General features: G+C 41.0%; 1 protein-coding gene across 7 annotated transcripts in view; it reads right to left on the reverse strand.

Moving 5' to 3' along the window:
• EPB41L4A (erythrocyte membrane protein band 4.1 like 4A) overlaps positions 1-19,400 on the reverse strand; it is a 266,210-nt gene that overhangs the window by 128,764 nt on the left and 118,046 nt on the right. For 6 of the 7 annotated variants that reach the window (XM_071209359.1, XM_004452449.4, XM_071209364.1 and 3 more), the window contains one exon: positions 1,273-1,324. In XM_071209359.1, the coding sequence (XP_071065460.1) occupies positions 1,273-1,324 (52 nt within the window). Of the gene's footprint in view, positions 1-1,272; positions 1,325-14,755; positions 15,828-16,230; positions 16,261-17,716; positions 17,866-19,400 lie in introns of those variants that run through there. The other variant, XM_071209371.1, reaches the window with a different exon arrangement.

Genomic DNA, 19,400 nt, shown 5'->3' on the forward strand with positions numbered 1-19,400 from the left:
ACACGGCCTTTAGTAGGCGGCTCTGGTCAACTCTCTGCCACCAACTAGCTACTTCATCTACAGTAGATCATTAAACCCTTCCAAATTAGTTTACCAAGCAAGCCAAACTCGATTATTTCTACGGTAAATATTTTGAGGGTTTTCTCTTAGCCCACAGGCCACCAGCCCCCATTTCTGTAACCTGCCCTCTCACCACATCCGGAAGGCTGGACCCCTAGCAGCTATGTTTGTACTTAACCTTAAAGAAAAGCCTCACATAGCTGAGCAGACCAAGGTCCTCAACTCAAGCTAGGCTGGTCTGACTCTCCTGCCCTGGAGCTGGGAACAGCAATTCACAGACAGACAGTCAGGCTCTGCCTGCAGCTGAGGCTGAGATGTTTAAACTGGAGCTTTCCACCATGGAGATGGAGAAGAAAGACAGTCTACACAGAGAAAGGAAAATGAAGCAAAGGTTAAAAGAGACGGCCCTTGCTGGGTTTCTGATGGCTTTGCTGTCGCTGATTTCCAGTTCTTTTCTGAGACACAGCTACGTTCTTGCACTTGAGGCCCAGGTACCACACAACCAATTTTACCACACGGGAACGGCAAATACATATGGAAAGTATGGACTCAGAAGTAGGGTGAGAAAGGCCAGGAGAACCCCATTAAGACTGGATTAGCAATAATTCATATAATAAAACAAAATGACTAATCTTCTGCACCCCGAAGGAACCTATAGGTTTATGTTTATATGTGTGTTCATAAACAAAAACTTGGGTTACAGAAATGAAAGGTTCTAGAATTTAACCTTAATTATATTCTGTATCGATAAAATCAAAAGCTACCCCAAAGGGCCTTCTCTCTGAAGCCACAGCAATTCTTTCAGGTCACAAGGGTACCCCACAATCACTGACTCAGCAAGCTGAGTGCTGTGAATGATGAAACAATCCCTCAACCTAAGAAACCAAGCTTTATTTTAAAGCTTAGATGTCTGCCTTTTTAAAAAATTAAGTGCTTCTCTGCCTTTTCTGTTTTAAGACCGCTATTTTTTTAAAAAAGAAAAATCACTGCCAGTCAAGGGGAGGCGTGCCCATAGGCCATATTCAATATTAAGATCCTCTCATCATCATTAACTAAAATTTAATTGTCTGGAGAGAGGCCAGCAATGCACACAACACTCATTTCCATGTTCCTTACTTCTCTAGTACCAGAGCCCAAGTCTGTACCCAACGAAGAATGGGCATTATATCATTTTCCAACCATCCCTTTAAAAAGTGAAAAATAAATACCTACTGTTGATCAGTTCTTTGTGCTCAGCAAGGGTTTTTGCAGGATCCAGCCAGTACTGTGAGGAAGAAAGAGGCAGTTATAGAAATCAGCTGTTTCCACTGGCCTTTACTTCAAGAATATTGGTAAAGTGTTATTAATACTTAAAATGACATTTAAATATTTGATATGTAAAATGTTCAAATTATCCTATATACACACAAATATACGTAAGAGCTTTCTGCTGCTGGTATATGAGAAGAAAAGAAAAAATGTTGTCAGTGTTCAGAGACAAGCAGAGAAATAGTACCCACTGGGTTCTTGGTTGAATTACAGTACTGAGTACAAGGAGCATTATATGTGAGCATGAGTAGAATACTACTTTTGGTGGGAAAACAATGGCAGCAAAGAACATCCTCTAAATCTCTTTCTAAAGCCCCCATCACCATGACTCCAGAGCCGTGTCTCCCCTAAAAATATCCTTACCCTCTTAACCTCATACCTCTCCACTTCCAGTCTCACTATCCCTTATAGGTATGGCTGCTAGATTTTAGGAAGAAAGCAATCAAATTCTCACTAAGGATCCAGGAGAGGGAAGTGGATTTGGCCCAATATTAGGGCATCCTACCACATGGGAGGTCCAAGGTTCAAACCCAGGGCCTCCTGACTCGTGTGATGAGTTGGTCCACGCGCAGTGCTGAAGCGCGCAAGGAATGCCATGCCACACAGGGCTGTCCTCTGCATAGGGGAGCCCCACGTGCAAGGAGTGCACCTGTAAGTAGAGCCGCCCAGCGTGAAAAAAGTGCAGCCTGCCCAAGAATGGCGCCGCACACAACGGAGAGCTGACACAACAAGATGACACAACAAAAAGAAACACAGATTCCCGGTGCTGCTGACACAAGCAGACACAGAAGAACACACAGCGAATGGACACAGAGAGAACAGACAACTGGGGGTAAAGGGGGGCGGCAGTGGGGAAGGGGAGAGAAATAAATTTTAAAATTTTTAAAAAGGATCCAGGAGAGGCAGCTCAGTGTAGTGGATCCAGTCCTGGCTCTCCCTTTGTCATCACTATGTAATTTGGGGCAAGTCACTCAACATATCTGAAACCCCTCATAGTGATGCTGTGAAAATTAAATACATGAGTTCATGTAAAGTCTGTAGATAGATAGCCCTTGCTCATAGTTTGTATGCCATGCACGCTGGCAATGATTATAAAGGCGTGAAGGTGATTATTTTTAATAATGGCCTTTCTAAGGTACTTGCTTAGTAATTCAAATTATCTTTAATGAATAGAATTTCAGGCAGAGATGGGGAGAATTTTGAGTTCTGGGAAGAGGCCTTCCTTTAATTCCCACCTTTGTGGAATAAAATATCTGGAAGAAAGAGAAGAAACAAGTCTCAACTTCCTCTCTCCATCTGGGGAAAGAACAAGGGAGAAGCAAACAAAGCACAGAAAAGGTTCTGGGATTCCCAAAGAAGCACACAGGCAAAGGGATTGAGGGGTCCGTGGAAGGGCAGGAGAGGGCTTTAAGTACCCCAGCCAAATACTGGGGACCCCAAGGACCCAGATAACCTGTTTCCATTTCTCCACTATTCCTCAATAAGGGGCAATATCCACCGTGAACCACCCACTCCCAGCACTCTCATATTTGCCCTGGTGGAAACATTCACACCTCCCCTGCCCCACCACCACCCCCTGGAAGTCAAGCCCCGAGAGGCACCCTGGGTCAAGAATCAAGAAGTCACAAGAAGAATCTAAGAAAATTTTCCTGCCTAGTTTCCCTGCCCCTTCCCCTCAGTTCATGGCTGAAATGTGCTCCCTGCTACATAACGGTAAAAGTAATTAAAAACAGTAATTATAATCTTTAATACAATCCTCTTACCTTTTACTCCTAATTACATATAACAATTACTCATACTAAGAATGTGTCATTCATTTTATTTTGAGTTTATTATAGTGCTAAACTCTATTCATGTATATATAATCTTCATTATTTCCCACTCACATAGCAGGTTCAATTTTTCACCCTTTTTATATACTACAGTAGCCAACCTACCTAAGTGTAGCAACATGTTCCTTATAATTTTCTTCTTTTTTAAAGGTCTAGAATCACTCACTTTTAAAATGGAAAAGGTATTTGAAGCAGAGTTTGTAAGCACTGATATGACTTTGGTGTTAAAATAATGGTTCACATGGAAATTCTGACCCATCCAAGTAGAATAAAACCAACCCAAATGTTAAACTGTGTGTTGAACACAGAGCACAGTCATCCTCTATATATAGAAAGCTATGGATATTTCCCATGAAATGGAAACGTTAGATGGATTGTTTCTTGCCATTAATGTTAAATAAAAAGGTTGACTATCCCTTAATTTTTCAGAGGCGAAAACCAAGGAAAACAAGTACACAAATTCCCATTAACACTTGCAATCATTTTCTATTGCTGCTGTAATAAATTACCACAAATTCAGCAGCTTAAAACAACACCCATTCATTACATCATTGTTCAGCAGTTCAGAAGTCCAGGTCATCTTGGCTGGTTTCTCCACCCTGGGTTTTTCCAAGGCTGAAATCAGGATGTTAGCCAGCTGAGGTTCTTTCTATAAGGAGACTCTGGGAAGAATCCATTTCCATGTTCTTTGCTGTTACTGGCAGAATTCAGTTCCTTACTGCTATGGGATTAAGGTTCCCATTTCCTTTCCTAGCTATTGCCAGGGGCTACCCTTAGGTCCAGTCATTGCATGTGCACCCCAAATCACAAACTGCTCATGTTCAGAATCTCTCAAGACTTCTGCATCTCGCTGACTCCAGCCAATGAAAGTTCTCTGCTGTTAAGGGTTCATATGATTAGATCGCAGCCATCTGGTAAACCTGGTAAGATCTAGCTTAAGATCTATAACCTTAATCACATCTGCAAAGTCCCTTTGCCATGTAATGTAACATACTGACCGGTCCCAGGGATGAGGACATGGACATCTTTGGGGGTCATTATTCTGCCTTTCGTGGCATGCCACATTCATGTACCCAGTAATGTCCATTATTTTTTATCCAGTGTTAGATAATGCCATGGGAGCAAAATGACATCATATTCCCATGACCTATACCCTCAGCCTATCTTTTCACAACTATAAACTGAACACTATTCACTTACTGTAACTTTTCTTGCCCTCTTTCATCTCATTCCCTTAGCCTTCCTAATACGATGTTTACCCTCAGGACCTAATAAAGAAAATTACTTCCTTTCGCTTAATGTCCTACGATCTATCAGGCACTCTGCCAAGTCTTCAGAGACCATCTCTAATTTTCAGTATGACCATATAAGGCTGATATCAACATCCCATTTAAAGATAAGGAAATGGAGGCTTAGAGAAGAATATGCTGAATATGCTGAGGTAGGAGTAATCAAAGAAGCAAGAATCCCCATCCAGATTACTTTTAATGATAAAAGGCAAAAGCACTACCCATTTTTATTCTCACAGTCCTCTGCTTCATTCCCAGCTTGCACACCATCTGCTCCAAATGTCATTATTTCAGTGTTATTATTTCATTTCCATCTTGCACACAACCCCAAATGTCATTCAGTGTTTCACTCACTGCACCATACTCTCTCATCTTTTACTATTGCCCTTGCCAGTGTTAATCTTGGGTCACCTGCTTTCTCTACTCCTGTTTCTGGGATGCCTAATAGTGGCATCTAGGGAAGCAGACTTGGCCCAGGTTCGTGGTTCAGACCCCGGGTCTCCTTGACCCATGTGGAGCTGGCCAATGCGCAGTGCTGATGAGCGCAAGGAGTGCCATGCCATGCAGAGGTGTCCTCCACGTAGGGGAGCCCCACACACAAGGAGTGTGCCCTGTAAAGGAGAGCCCTCCAACGCAAAGCAAAAGAATGTGCAGCCTGCCTAATAATGACGCCGCACACACAGAGAGCTGACACAACAAGATGACGCAACAAAAAGAAACACAGATTCCCAGTTCCGCTGATAAGGATAGAAGCAGTCAGAGAAGAACACGCAGCGAATGGACAGAGAGCAGACAACTGGGGGGAAGGGGGGAAGGGGAGAGAAATAAATTAAAAAAATAAATCTTAAAAAAAAAAATAGTGGCATCTAGATGGACCTCACAGAATCCAACAATCTCATTCTACAGATGAGCAAATTCTAAAGGTACTTTTCTCAAGATCATATAACTGCTGAGGGACAGAGACAGAGTATAGCAAAATTAGGCAGGATGCAAATTCACTTCTATTTAGATCATAGAAATTTGGACATAAAAGGGCTCCTTTGTGAATATTTCAACAAAACTCTTTCTACATAAGAATAAATTGAGGCACAAAGAAAATAAATGACTTAATTCAGTATTACATGGTTAATTAATGACAACTAGTTCTATTTTCAGGTCTCCCAACTCCTAACCCACCTCCCTATAGAAAGTTCCAAGCACCTTGACAGTTGGGTCTTGACACACTGATTGATGTTACTGACAAACCAAAGCTACCTCAGAAGATTTCACTGAATTCTGTGCATCTTTGCCCCAGCATAGGACAGATTATGTGCTGAACCCTCACTATCTGCCCATCCTGTCCCCAGATCTCCACAGCTCTCCTCCTTGTAAACAGCCCTGTCCCACCACTTCTTTGCTCCTTTTCTGTTTTCCTTCCTTTCACAGCAGTCCCAAAGTCTCCCACCAGAGACTCACAGTGGGTACTCTATCTTTCATCTCATTTCTCTCCCACAAACCACCTTTCAAGCCCTCTGTAGAAAGCAGAACTCTGATCATGCCATATGCATAAATTCCAACCCCTTTACTTAGGCCTCAAGGCCACAGGACCTGCCCTCTTTCCAGTCTCATCTCCCCTACTCCCTTCCACATGCCCTGCCCCCAATTCACCCACTGCTCTCCTCCATTCCCTCTGCATGGTATCCTGCCTTTCCCAGGACTGCTTCTCAAAAGTCCACACAGCTTCAAGCCTCAGTCAAAATGCCACCTTATTCATATGTCCAGTCACAAGATCTCCCCCACTTCTCGACTATAACAGCACTACACTCATATTCTTCTCGTGATTCTTACCACCAAATACTTTACCAGTTCTTACAAACGACATGTGTCAGGTATCTTATGTGGCCGCAGTTTCTTTGTACCTTATTTAATCCTTAACAGCAACCCTACAAGACAGATGCTATTATTTCCACTTTAGAAATAACAAAGCAATGATTCTAGGATCTGATGTGTCCCACGTCTCAGGACACATGACTAATAAGGGCAGACACCGTGCTGGTTATTTGTGTTGATGTCTCATGCTCCGTATCACTTGGGAGAAGGGCCATGGTTCATTCATCTTGATGCGGCCCCCAACCCTTGGCTCGGAGTCTTACACATGAGGGCTTACTAAGTGCTTAGGAGGGAAAAAAGGAGCCTGTGGTTTTACTGCTCTCTTCCTAAATTCATCTTGAAACTAGTAAGAAATAGAAATTGGAAGAGAATTTTAGTCTTTCCTTTTAACATCATCACCCCCCTAACGACCAAAATCTTACAGACCTTTCAATTCTATTATTTTCTGTTTTTCTGACACCAGAATGGTCTTCAGTTGTATAAAAAGTAAGGTAGAGGAAATGGGAAAGAAGTGTTTAAATATAATAAGACTGATTAAACTATTAAAAAATTTCACATTAATAATAATCTGAACAATTTTAAAACCAATCTTTCCTTGAGAGTGATCAAATTTTGAGGCAAAAGGATATAACGAAGTTCTGAGATAAGCAAGAAATTACAATTTTGCAGCAAGAGAAAGAAGAGTCAAGTCTTAGTCAAGGGCTATTCAATCAACATGCTGCACATTAGATATGCTAAGCATCATTCCAGAGCTTGTCTCGCACAAACTTCATCTGGTCAAAATGGAAACCAGGGGCTACAGAGGTCAGACAATGATAAATGTCCCAGAACATAAATAATAAACACAAGGCACTAGGTTTCATAAGTTAACATCTTAAAATATATAAAACCCATTTATGCACACCAAGGGAAAAGAAATGACCTTGGAAGCACCCATACGAGGATGGCACTTGTCACTGCTCATTATCAACAAGCTAACACTGCAAATATTTGATCACAATGAAACACAATAGGCTGCCTCTGCATAACCGAAAAAAAAAAAAGGGCACAAGAATTTGTCAATAGACAAGATATTCTGGTTTTTGGGCCTCTATCCAGAATACTGGTCATGGGGTGCCAATATTCTAATTATAGGCTCTAAACTGGAATATCATTCATTTATTTAATATTTATGGAATATCGAGTTTACATGTTCTTTTTTTCTCCCCCACCTCCCTCCGCCCTGATGTTTTTTGCTGTCTGTGTCCATTCACTGTGTGATCTTCTGGATCTATTTCTCTTTTTTGTCTTCTCTTCTCATTTTTTTCCTCTAGGATTCATCAGGATTCAATTCTGCGGACCTCTGTCTGATGTGGAGGGCTGTTCTCCATCATTTGTGACACCTCAGTTCCTGGTTTCTGTTGACTCTCTCCTTCGTTTCTCTTTTGCTGTGTCACCTTCTGACTATGTGATCGGGCGGGCACACTTTTTTAAAAAAAAAAAAAACAAGAGGCCCCAGGGATCGGACCCTGGTAGGCCATATGGTAGGCGGAAGCCAAATCACTTGAGCCACATCAGCTTCCCTATGTGCTTTTTTTTTTTAAGATTTATTTATTTATTTATTTATTTCTCTCCTCCCCTCATTTGCTGCATCTTCTTTGTCTGCTTCTGTTGTTGTAAGCGGCACCGGAACCTGTGTTTCTTTTTGTTGCATCATCTTGTTGCGTCAGCTCTCCGTGTGTGCAGTGCCATTCCTGGGCAGGCTGCACTTTCTTTTCACACTGGGTGGTTCTCCTTACGGTGCACACTCCTTGCACATGGGGCTCCCCTGCACGGGGACACCCCTGCGTGGCATTGCACTTCTTGTGCGCAACAGCACTGTGCATGGGCCAGCTCCACGCAGGTCAAGGAGGCCCAGGGTTTGAACCGCGGACCTCCCATGTGGTAGACAGACACCCTAACCACTGGGCCAAGTCCACTTCCCCCTACATGCTTTTTATATGCCATATCTGATACTTTCATGGAGAGTATGGGAAAACAAAGATAAATGAGACTTGCCTCTAACACTGAGGTATTCAAAGCCTAGCAAGAGACAAGAAACATAGAATTGCAAGACAATGTGGTAAGTATTGTGTAGAAGATGAGTATGCACAAGATAATAAAATTATATACAAAGAAAATGAACTCTGCTGGTGAGTCTAATAAGTCTTCACTGAACTACCTTTCAATGGTGTGTTGACAAAAAAATTCTCAAAATACAAAAATGGGGGAAAAAAGAGCCTTCAACTTTAAAAAAAATGACATCTACTAGCTCAACTGCTCTTAAAGCAAATGGGTTCATCTGTAAGAGAAAACATAGAATGGGATATTCTATATCCTTTACAGTAAAGTACTATATTGAAATCCATGCTGCCCAATACCTAACAAATACTCAGCTAAGAACTCAATATTTTTGGAAGACAACCAGAAAGACAGGCCCAGTCTTCTCATCTGTCCTGGGTGGGGGGAAAGTGAGGAGTAGAGTCACACCTTGCAAGGCGGCTCTGGGCCCCCAAGAAGGGCTTTCCTGAACTGCACTTATGTGTGAAGCTGTTCTGCCCTGCCGGGGGTGCCAGGAGAAACAGCTCTGTCTCTCCCATTCCTGCAATTCATTTTCCAGGAAAATCGCTGATACTCTCCTCCTTGTGTCAACCCTTGGTCAGAAGAAATTCTGTAGAGTATCAGCAGTTATTCTTCTTAGAATATTCTTTTCATATTATAGCCAGTTCTTTCCTTCTTGCCTGCTGCACAGCTTAGAGCCACATTTGTGGCCCAGACCTCAAAAGGCATAGGTCTTTGTGGCACTCATCTATGTGTTCACTTCCTTGGGAGTCTATTTTGTGTTCACAACCTGATATCTCCCTTCCTCACTCCTTCCCCCCATCTCACCTATTTCTAAATATAAATCCTGTCATTTATATATCCTTACAAACTGGATTACATCCTATTCTGTAGGAAGATATGATAACATTTAACCAAAATAGACACTGCTCTTTAGCCCTGATTTTGTACAACCTGCATCCTAACAGGGGAATGTTAATATACTGTATCCGAAATCCCCAAGCACTAAGGAATCACAACAGCCTTCTTGGTTCTGACTTTTTGCCAGGGTATACGAGACAAGCAGGTAGAGCTTACTGCTTTGATCCCGTCAATCTCAATAACAGCATTTATAATAACCCAGAAAGAAATGACAGGCAAAACTCCTTCTTATTCTCTGCCAGTCTTGGCTACACTTAGCCCTGGGCTTCTTTTATCCACATCATCTGATAACGTCTCAATTTCATCAATTTTCTAAGCAACAGTCTCAGAATTAGACTTTAAAACTCTAACACTATCCAGTAAATCAATATCCTAACCTTCAAAAGACATATATTAAATGCAGAGTCTAAACTTTCATTTGATAATTGTTCTTTTGGAGGATCCCAGAGCTCTAATATAAAATAAACTCTAAAAAATTAAAGTAAGCAAGGAGAATATGAAATAAACAAAAGCTTGGCTGTACTACACCCACTATTGGGCTCCCCCCACAAAGATATGTTCAAGTCCTAACCCCTAGTCCTGGGATATGAACTCATTTGTGAATGGGATCTCTGAAGATCCTCTTAAGACAAGACCCCATTGAAGCAGGGTGGGCCTTAATCCAATATGACTGGAGTCCTTATAAGCAAAGGAAATTTGGACCCGGAAGTCAGTAGGAGCCACAGGAGAAGACAGAAAGAGACAGATAGCCATGTGATGGAACCAGGGATTGACTGCCAGCAAGCTACCACCAGAATGCCACAGCCTTCAAAGAAGGCAGGGCCATGCTTTTGCCTCCAACCTGTGGGCCAACAGATTCCTGTTGTTTAAGCTAACCAGTTTATGCTATTTGTTTTAGCAGCCTTAGCAAACTAAGATACCTCTGGGGAATTTATGAATATTACACTGATACTTAATAGTTTTTCCTGTAGGCCAAAGAAAAGGCCTTAGAACACATAGTTTTTGTCAATATAACAAAACAAAATAAAACAGAAAAACCTCTTGCTCTAAGGGAATATAAAGAGTTGACCCTGGAGGTACAAGAACCTCATTGTTGAGAAGTACTTTTGAACTCCTCTGACTCTACATAATTTGCACATATATTCCAAGAAAACAAGGTCTGTGGTGATAGCTATTTGTGCTTTTCCCAGGGCCCTTATAGGCAGATTTTAGGCTCTCCAAGGAACAGTGAAAGGATTGTAGTTTTGATTTGCTCCTTGGGATGAATCACAGAAGTCTTAGGACCCCAGAGGTCCAATACCTTAGGACGATAACAGAGCCATCTTGCAGACAAAAACAAGAAGCTAGCATTGGGGTGATCTACAGTTGGGGTGGGGCATCATAACTGGGCCCCATTTTTCAGCAAAAGTGGATTTCAGTGAATTGCTGGTGGACCATCTGGCTCCTCATCAAGCCATCTAAATCCACCTGCCTATGTGACACACCACTCTGATGCCTATTAGAATCTCAAACTTTACTCGGGCAAAAGTGAATGGATAACTCCATTTCTCCCTGAAATGACTTTTTCTCCCACAGTCTTCCCTATCACAGTACACTGCAGATCTCTCTTCCATTGGCTCAAGCCAAAATGTCTTTTTCTCCTATTTCCTATCCATCTGTAAATCCTGTTGGCTCTATGTTCAAAATATTTCAAGAATCTGACAAATTCTCACCACCTCCATCACTACCACCGTGTCTAGGCAGCCACTGCCTCTCACCTGGATTACTGAAATAGCTCATTTAATGGTTTCCAAGAATCTGCCCTTGCAGTTGAGGAATTCTTTCAAAACAGGTCAGATAAGCTTACTCTTCTGTTCAGTTTCCTTCAGTGGCATCCCTTCTTACTCAGCATAACATCCAAAGTCCTTACAATGGTATATAAGGCTCTACATGATCTAACCCATCTCTCTTCACCCTCTACTATGTGTTTCTGGAATGAGACAGCAGGAAGGACTTTAGAAGAATGTTAGGGGAAGCTTGAGGGTCCTCAGGGAGGTTATTGATAAAAGCAAAAAGAAAAGGAAGAAAGAGCTATTGGAACCAGGAAGAAAGGGCTTTCACTATGTAATGGCAGAAAGTTTAGCAATGCTGTCCCCTGGAGCAACAGAGAAAGCAAGTCCCTAATGAACTGGATGATCCAGATAAGATTTCCAGGCAGACTGCTGAAAGTTCCCCATTGGCTTCTTTTTGCTGCCACAATAAAATTCAAGAGTGGAGAGATAAGTTAAAGAAGCAACTATTAAATATAAATGAGGGGGGGGGGCAGATATGGTTCAAGCAGTTGAGCACCTGCTTCACACATGGGAGGTCCTGGTTTCAATTCCTAGTACCTCCTAAAAATGAAAAAACAAACAACAAATGAAAAAACCAACTCAGGAGCCAATGTTGCTCAGTGGTCAAGCACCAGCTTCCCACATACAAGGTCCGCAATTCAATTCCCGGTCCTAATACCTTAAAAAAAAAAAAAATTGAGCCAGGATGAGCCAGGATGTATCAAGATTTACCACATTTGAACTGACTGTATACTTTGATGATGTTTGAATGGATATAATACCTTTGTCATCACTGCAAAAATATTACAATATTATTGTTAACTATGGTCCATATGCTACCTAGCTGTAATTTTCCCATGTATCATATTCTTAACACTTTGTAAAATAACAGCATTCTTACACTATTAACCACAATCTTCATCCACCACCGAAATCAGTTATACATTCCCTAGATTACTCTCTAGTTTCTTTTCAACTGATATGTATGTCCACAGACTACCCCTCTTTCACACACAACCACATTTATAAATCAGCAATTAGTTATACTAATATAAAGTGTTACCAACTCTATTCAATTCCACACTTTTACAATAAACCTTATTAAAACTTCTACAAATTAGGTGACTCTGTTCCCGTAAAAGGTATAATTTAGTCTCCCTTCCCGTTACAGGTGGGCTGGCCTTCTTTTCATTTCAAATGAATAGAATGCAGCGGAAGTAACACTGTGTGACTTCTAGGGTTTGCTCATCAAAGGTGATACAGCTTCTGCCTGACTGTTCTCTTCCTCCTTTTCTCACCCTCTCTCAATGTTGGCCGGTGGAACCCAGCCAGCACACTGTTAGGAAGCCAAGCAACAACATGGAAAGCTCACGTGCAGGTGTTGCCTCCCCAACTCCAGCTGAGGCCCCAGCCACTGCCAACATCAATGACCAGACACATGACTGAAACTTTGGTGATTCTAGCCTCCAGCCTTTGAGCTTCTCCAGTTGACACTAAGTGGAACAGAAATGAGTTAACCTTGCCAAGCCCTGGCCAACTGACAGATTCATGAACAAAACTTGTGTTGCTGTTAATTTAAGGCCACTAAATTTTTGGTGGCTTATTACACAGCAGTGAATAACAAGAACACTTTCCAATTCACCAAGATCTTTTTGATCTTCACTCTTTCTTTCAGTGTACTTGCTGTGCCTTCCGTTTATGTCATCTGTAAACTTGAAGAGCATGCCCTCGATATCCTTATCTCAGGTATTAGTACAGATATTATAAGCCCTGGGACATAACACTAGAAACATCCCTCCAAGTTCTTCTCATTCAGAAATCAGTTCTCTTTGCACAAGGATAATCAACTCACCTAAATCAATCTAACCGTCCTTCAGATTAGGACATCTTTTCCCAATTAGCCAGTAGAGATACTACACAAATCTTTCAGTATCTTTCTGAATGTTTTATCAGAAATAAAGTGGCTGAATATGAGTTCTTTTGCTAATGTACCCACACTGGATTATAGGGACCCACTATTATATCTCCTAGGCACCCAGAGATCATCCTTTAATCTTGCCTCCTGCCAAGCTGTGCGTGCTGCCAGCAGAGCTACCCTACAAGTCCATCTAACAGGCCGCCGCCAATCTCAGGGAGCCAGGTCATCAAACAACCAACATCTTTGGAATTCTGCATAAAACAAAAATAAAAAGGACTTCAGGGATGACAGATACTATGAGAAAACTGCTAAATCCCAAGAATGGACCCTAAGATAACAGCTTTGTCTGTTCAAGAGACTTCAGTTCTTTCTTAGGAAGTTTCATGTACATTTTTGATACCTCAAGCTGCTACATACTGCAACTGGATAACTGAAGTATCAGTGTTTAGACCACTTTGAAATAAAATCCTAAATCTGACATGCTCTGAAACGCTGCTAAATTAGGATTTGCATAAGCCTATGTCCTAATAGCTGAAAGCAAAAGTCATTTTAGCTGACCACGTTATTGGCCACAACAGAGCCAAACTAAGTCAAGGGATAGGAAGTAGGCAGGGCCTGAAGCCCTGCTCAGCACCACCACAATACAGTTGTGCCAAACTCCAGAGTGTCCAAATTACGCTGTTAGCACAACTGTGCAAGGCAGTCTTGCCCCTTTTCTTCCACATTTATAGTTTCTTTCTTCCTAAATGGCCTCATCAATCTCATGACTAAAAACTTCAGGACTCCTAAAGATGACTCTAGCCTCCCAGGAACCCAAACTACTCACCTAATACAATCACGTGGATGTCCAATGGACATCTGAAGTTTAACATATTCAAAACAGAACTGGTGATTCCCCAAACCAGCTCCTCAATCAGAGCCCAGCACTCTTCAGCTTGACCCTCACAGTAGATTTCCATCTACTTAGCCTACCGCAGGGTGCTGGGCCCTATGCTTACCATTCCCATTTCATCGTCCCCTTGCTTACTATTAACCAGAATCACTGCTCGTTTTGCAGTCCTAGAATTCCTCCTACTCAGTCTTGCAGTGAGATCTGTCTGCTATGCACCTCCACTTTTTGTGATTCAAGTCTCAGTTAAATGTCATCTCAGAGAGACCTTTTCAGAGCACCCAGAGGAAATAGTCTCCCAGTCACTCTGGTACATCATTTCATATTATTTTACAAGCACTCATCACTACCTGATATTTGAACATGTATTTATGTCACTCCCCTGGAATAGAAGCTACTTGCGACCAGGGACATTGTCTCTTGCTCACCAATACAATCTAGTTCCTGAGACACAGTGGTCACCCAGTAAATATTTGCTGCATGATTGAACAGCAATGAGAAATAGCAAGCACTCTTCTTTCTTCATGGACCCAGGTCAGGGCTGCTGATGAGAGTAAAGATATAACCCTGAAGAATTTTAAACAAGGATTTCTTGAGGAAAAAAACCCTGCAACCCAAAAGGTTAACGGGTATCTTGTAAGAAAAATCTAAGCATGTATACATCATCAGCTTTTAAAAGGCCTATTTCTGTTAACTCATATAGCAACTTTCTTAATTCACGGTCCAAAAGGGAAAGTAGGTAAATAAGTCCTACCCACACAAAGAAAATATCTGCCCACCTTGGAATATTTTCTGGAGCACCTTTCTTCCTGAAATAGGTAATACAAAAATAGATAAACTAGTCACCTTAACTTTTAACACATGTAATACATATCTGAATTTTATAAAATTCAAGACAAAATTATATAGGAACTATTCTATAAAATATATTTTATCAATAGGCTACTGGCACATCCCAATCAAATTTCTTTTTATATTCATGGAGAAAATCCTCTTAAAATTCGGAATAAGGTTAAATCAAGGTCAAGTCAACAGAGATTCTTTACAAAAACTTTAGATTAAAAAAAAAAAAACCTACTTTCCTATGAAAATCAAGAAAGTGCCTAGAATAATTAATTCTAAAGTCACTGCTTTCCCAATAGCCAAATAATAAGCAATATTCCTTTCACCTAATTATATAACCAAGAGGTATAGGTCGCAGAAATTTCTCAGGTCCCTGTTTTATTGACAAAGAAGACTACTTAGCACACCTGCAAGCCTTGTTTTATGTACAAATATATGGGGGTACATATTTGTTGAGGTTTCTGCCAGTCCTGATAGTTCTGTTTAAAAGTATTTTGTACCTCTTTCATTTTAAATTATTTCTCCTTTTAATGTATTTTTTGATGGAAAAAAGGCACTGGGTATACCATTAATACAGAAAGAATTTCCTATGCAAAGGTAGAATTCAATCCCTCACTTGCCCTACACCTGGAAGACAACAAACTTATGAAAGCCGTGGGATAAAATGTTTCATTATTCTTGCTCCATTGAAGATATCCTCTTACACCCATTCTGAAGAACCACTGGAAAGGAAAAGGGGGGGAGAGAGAAATATTAAAGGGTTAAGTTCATGATACATCATGGAGATGACCCTAAGTAAATCTAGATCCTTCAAAATCATGTTCAAATCCATGTGAAAATCAACACACATATAACAAAGAAACTAAAAAACATGCGAAGCCTCCTCTGCTTTCCCAGGTACGACACAAGGAGGCCACACAGTCTCCTGGATGGTAGTCGGACAGGCTCCTCTCTCAGCACTCCCACGGCAGTTCCCAAATCCTGATGCACCAGAAGAGATCAGACCAACTATAAATAGAAAATAGTTCCAGACAAAAACACCATCTCTTCTGTGCTTATTAGACAGTATTCATCAAATACAGAAAAGATTTTAAAAATCTGTTTTATTAAAATACTTATTATAAGTAAATTTTTTTAAATCATGAGATCCATAACCATTCAACTACACATGACATTACCTGGACTTAAATCCTCATACAATACACTTTCTTCTATCACACACTATACTACCTCTTACTAGAAAATCCAGCTTATAAAGAATATTAAATATCTACAATTCCTTAAAATACCATAAATTTCCAACTTAATATCTAACATCTCAGTAAAACTTTCCATATATTTACATAAAATCTAGTTAAAATGAACAGCAGAGAGAAGCAGATGTGGCTCAAGCAGTTGGGAGTCTACTTACCACATGGGAGGTCCAGGGTCCAGTTCCCTCCTAAAGAAGATGAGCAAGACAGCAAGTTGGTGCAATGAGCTGATGCAACAAGATGGTGCAAACAGGGAAACACAATGAGAGATACACAAAAAAACGCAGGGAGCAGAGGTAGCTCAAGTGATTGGACACCTCCCTCCCATATGTGGGGCCCCAGGTTTGGTTCCTGTTTCCTCCAAAAAAAAAAGACGAGCAGATACAGAAAGCACACATCAAACAGACACAGAAAGCAGACAGCAAGCAAGTGGGGGAGAAATAAATAAAATAAATCTTAAAAATAAAAGTGAAGAGCAGAAGCCTTTCTTAAGAAAAGCAGGGCAATAAATTCTAAGAATAGCAGGGAAGGAAGCAAGAAACAGACAGTGAGAGCTGGGACACTGCGGTCAAAGCACTCATTTCTGTGTGGCCTGTCCACTCCGTCTAAGAGACTTCTGTACTTTGTAGAGACACAGGTGTTAATGTATTCATAAGTAGGACACAAAACACCCTCGAGGAGTTTCTAATCAAGTGTGAGGACCTTATTTAACAGGCAACCACAACAGAGTGGGACAAGTGAAAGGGCTGGCCTAGGGCATTCCTGGGGGAGAGGGAGCACTTCAGGAAGAGGGAGGCAGTGGAGATGCTTAAACGGGGTCCTAAGGAAGAGCAGCAATTAACCAGGTAAAAGAAGGGAGCAGGGAGAGAACAAGCAGTGTGTATTTAGGCAAGGAAAGCAGCACAAACAATGTGCTCTGAGACATTTAGGAATTGCAGGAAGTTCACCGTGACAGTAAAGTTCCTGGAGTGGGGGGTCTGGGTGAGGGTGTAAGGCAGGGGCCAAGTGAAAAGGAGAGCAGTGCAATAAGAAAAGCAGGGGCCACATATCTTGAAGGACCCTGTAAACTATGTTAAGGAATTCCGATTTTTTATTAGGGACTCATTAAAGCATGTTAAGCCACAGCAGACATCGTTAAAGGTGCTTTTTGAAGGACAATTGCAACTACAACAGAGGAAATACATTGGAGGGAGCCTGGTCAGGGACAGAGTGGCCTAATCTGATGGCAGCCTGAATTGAAAGTGAGAAGTAGATTTGTTCCAGAGAGGTTAGTAGGAGACACGAGTCCCTGCTTATACCGGTTGTGGCCCTGGCTTAGTTATTAATCAAGTCCCTTTTCACTCTCAAAAGTATCCTGACTTGGATGGTGAATCATAGAGTCACTCTAGCTATTAAGGAAGAGCACTGACAGGATTGGTGACTGGTTAGCTAAGAGGGTGGGGAGATGACAGAGCTAGGGATGGTTACCAAGATTCCAGCTTAAGCAATCAGGTGGATCACTAATCTATTTGAACAGATGGATATGTGTGCATCTCAGAGACGGGAACATGAGGACTTTCCAAAGGGTATACAGACAACACACAGTTTTAAGGGACTTAATTCCCAGATCCTCAACTTCCATGTACACTCCTAAAACTGACCTACCTAAGGATGTGTCTGAGATAAAGGTGCCATGCCAATTCTCCTTTCTCACTGTATCCTCTTTCATAATTCTCCTTTCCCACTCTACAGCAGAAGGCACTTCACACACATCTCAATTGCACTATGGTGCACCACCCCAGGATGTGAAACCTCTAGGAGGTAAAGCATAGAAAAAATTTAAAACGCCAGTGTCAGCAAAGTTGCATTTAATAAAGATACCATATACCAAAGGAGAACTTTATGGCTTTCCCTATATTATATAGATTTCTAGCAAGGACTAGGCAGGGTATTAGATGCATAGTATTTTGACCTTGTTGACTGTTCTGAATTCAGATATGTTATGGAGAAGGGCAAAAGAGGGGATGATGGTTTTTGTATAATATTCTTGCAACTTCCATCTTCCAGATACAAGCAAAATATATATATGGCTCATGAGAAAGAGTCCTGTTTTAGGTTTCTAAAAGCTTCTGGGAGCAATTTGCCAGAAACGGGTTGGCATTTACACTTGGGATTTATTAGGTTAGGTTAGGTTAAAGGCTTACAGTGCTGAGGCCATGGAAGTGTCCAAGCCAAGGCATCATCAGGGGATGCTTTCTCCCTGAGCTGCAGCTGTGGGCCATCAGGAGCATGGCAGGCTGTCTCTGCTCCTCTCCCCTCTCTTCCTCTGCCTTCTCCTCCAGGCTTCTTGCTTTCAACTTCTGCCCAAAGTGGCTTCCTCTCAGCTTATGGGTTCCTCTCTGCCTCTGCAGCTTTTTCCTCCATCTGTGGCTTTTTATTCCACTTATAAAGGACTCCAGTAAAAGTAATTAAGACCCACCCAGGATCACACACTCTAATCAAAGGCCCTTAACGAAAGTAATTTAATCAAAGGTCCTACCTACAATAGGTTGCCATGAACAAGAATGAATTAGTTTAAAGAACAAGATTTTCTGAGGTCCACAAAAGACTCAAAATTGCCATAAGAATAAAATAAATCAAAGCCTTGGTAAGATTTACTAAAGGTGTCTATCTCATCTAGGTGGCAAACCACTGTGCCTCATCATCTGTATATCCATCTCAGAAATGAAATTTCAAGTGAAAATACTTTTCACAAGAATACATGCTATAATATTTTTATTTACTTAAATTGACAAATGTTTCTGATGGAAAGCAAGCTATTTTGGCTGAGTGGTTTGATAATGACTGGTATAATTAATGGGTTATGTGTCATATATTTTCCATAAACTGAATGAAATCCAACATTTAAGATGAAAATTTAAAGTATGCAATTAGATAAAATCATTTATGAAAAAATCTTGTATTCGCAAAGCTATGTTGAAATTATATTTTTTATTTTAATTTCCCTAACTCTTACTAGCCAAAATCGGAGGCATCCAAGAAAAAGAAAAAAAGTATAGTGAATAATCATTTGATAAGTCTTGGTAAAGCATTCTTTAATAATTTCCCAGAAATTGTGCAACTGAAGTACTATGATGATTAACAAATCATTTGTAAGTCAGGTGTTTTTTTAACTCATTGCTTTAAACCAACCTGAAGAAGAATCCAATAGGTCAGTCAGCTGACAGATCACTGAAAATAATCTTTAGATAGATCACTGTGATTTTTGGCATAACCGCAAAAGGAATTCAAGGAATTGAGTGATTTTGCTTTATCAAAACTCCTTTCTTTTCTGCCTACCTATTTAAGT

Source organism: Dasypus novemcinctus, chromosome 2, assembly GCF_030445035.2.
Source record: "Dasypus novemcinctus isolate mDasNov1 chromosome 2, mDasNov1.1.hap2, whole genome shotgun sequence".
Classification (NCBI taxonomy): domain Eukaryota; kingdom Metazoa; phylum Chordata; class Mammalia; order Cingulata; family Dasypodidae; genus Dasypus; species Dasypus novemcinctus.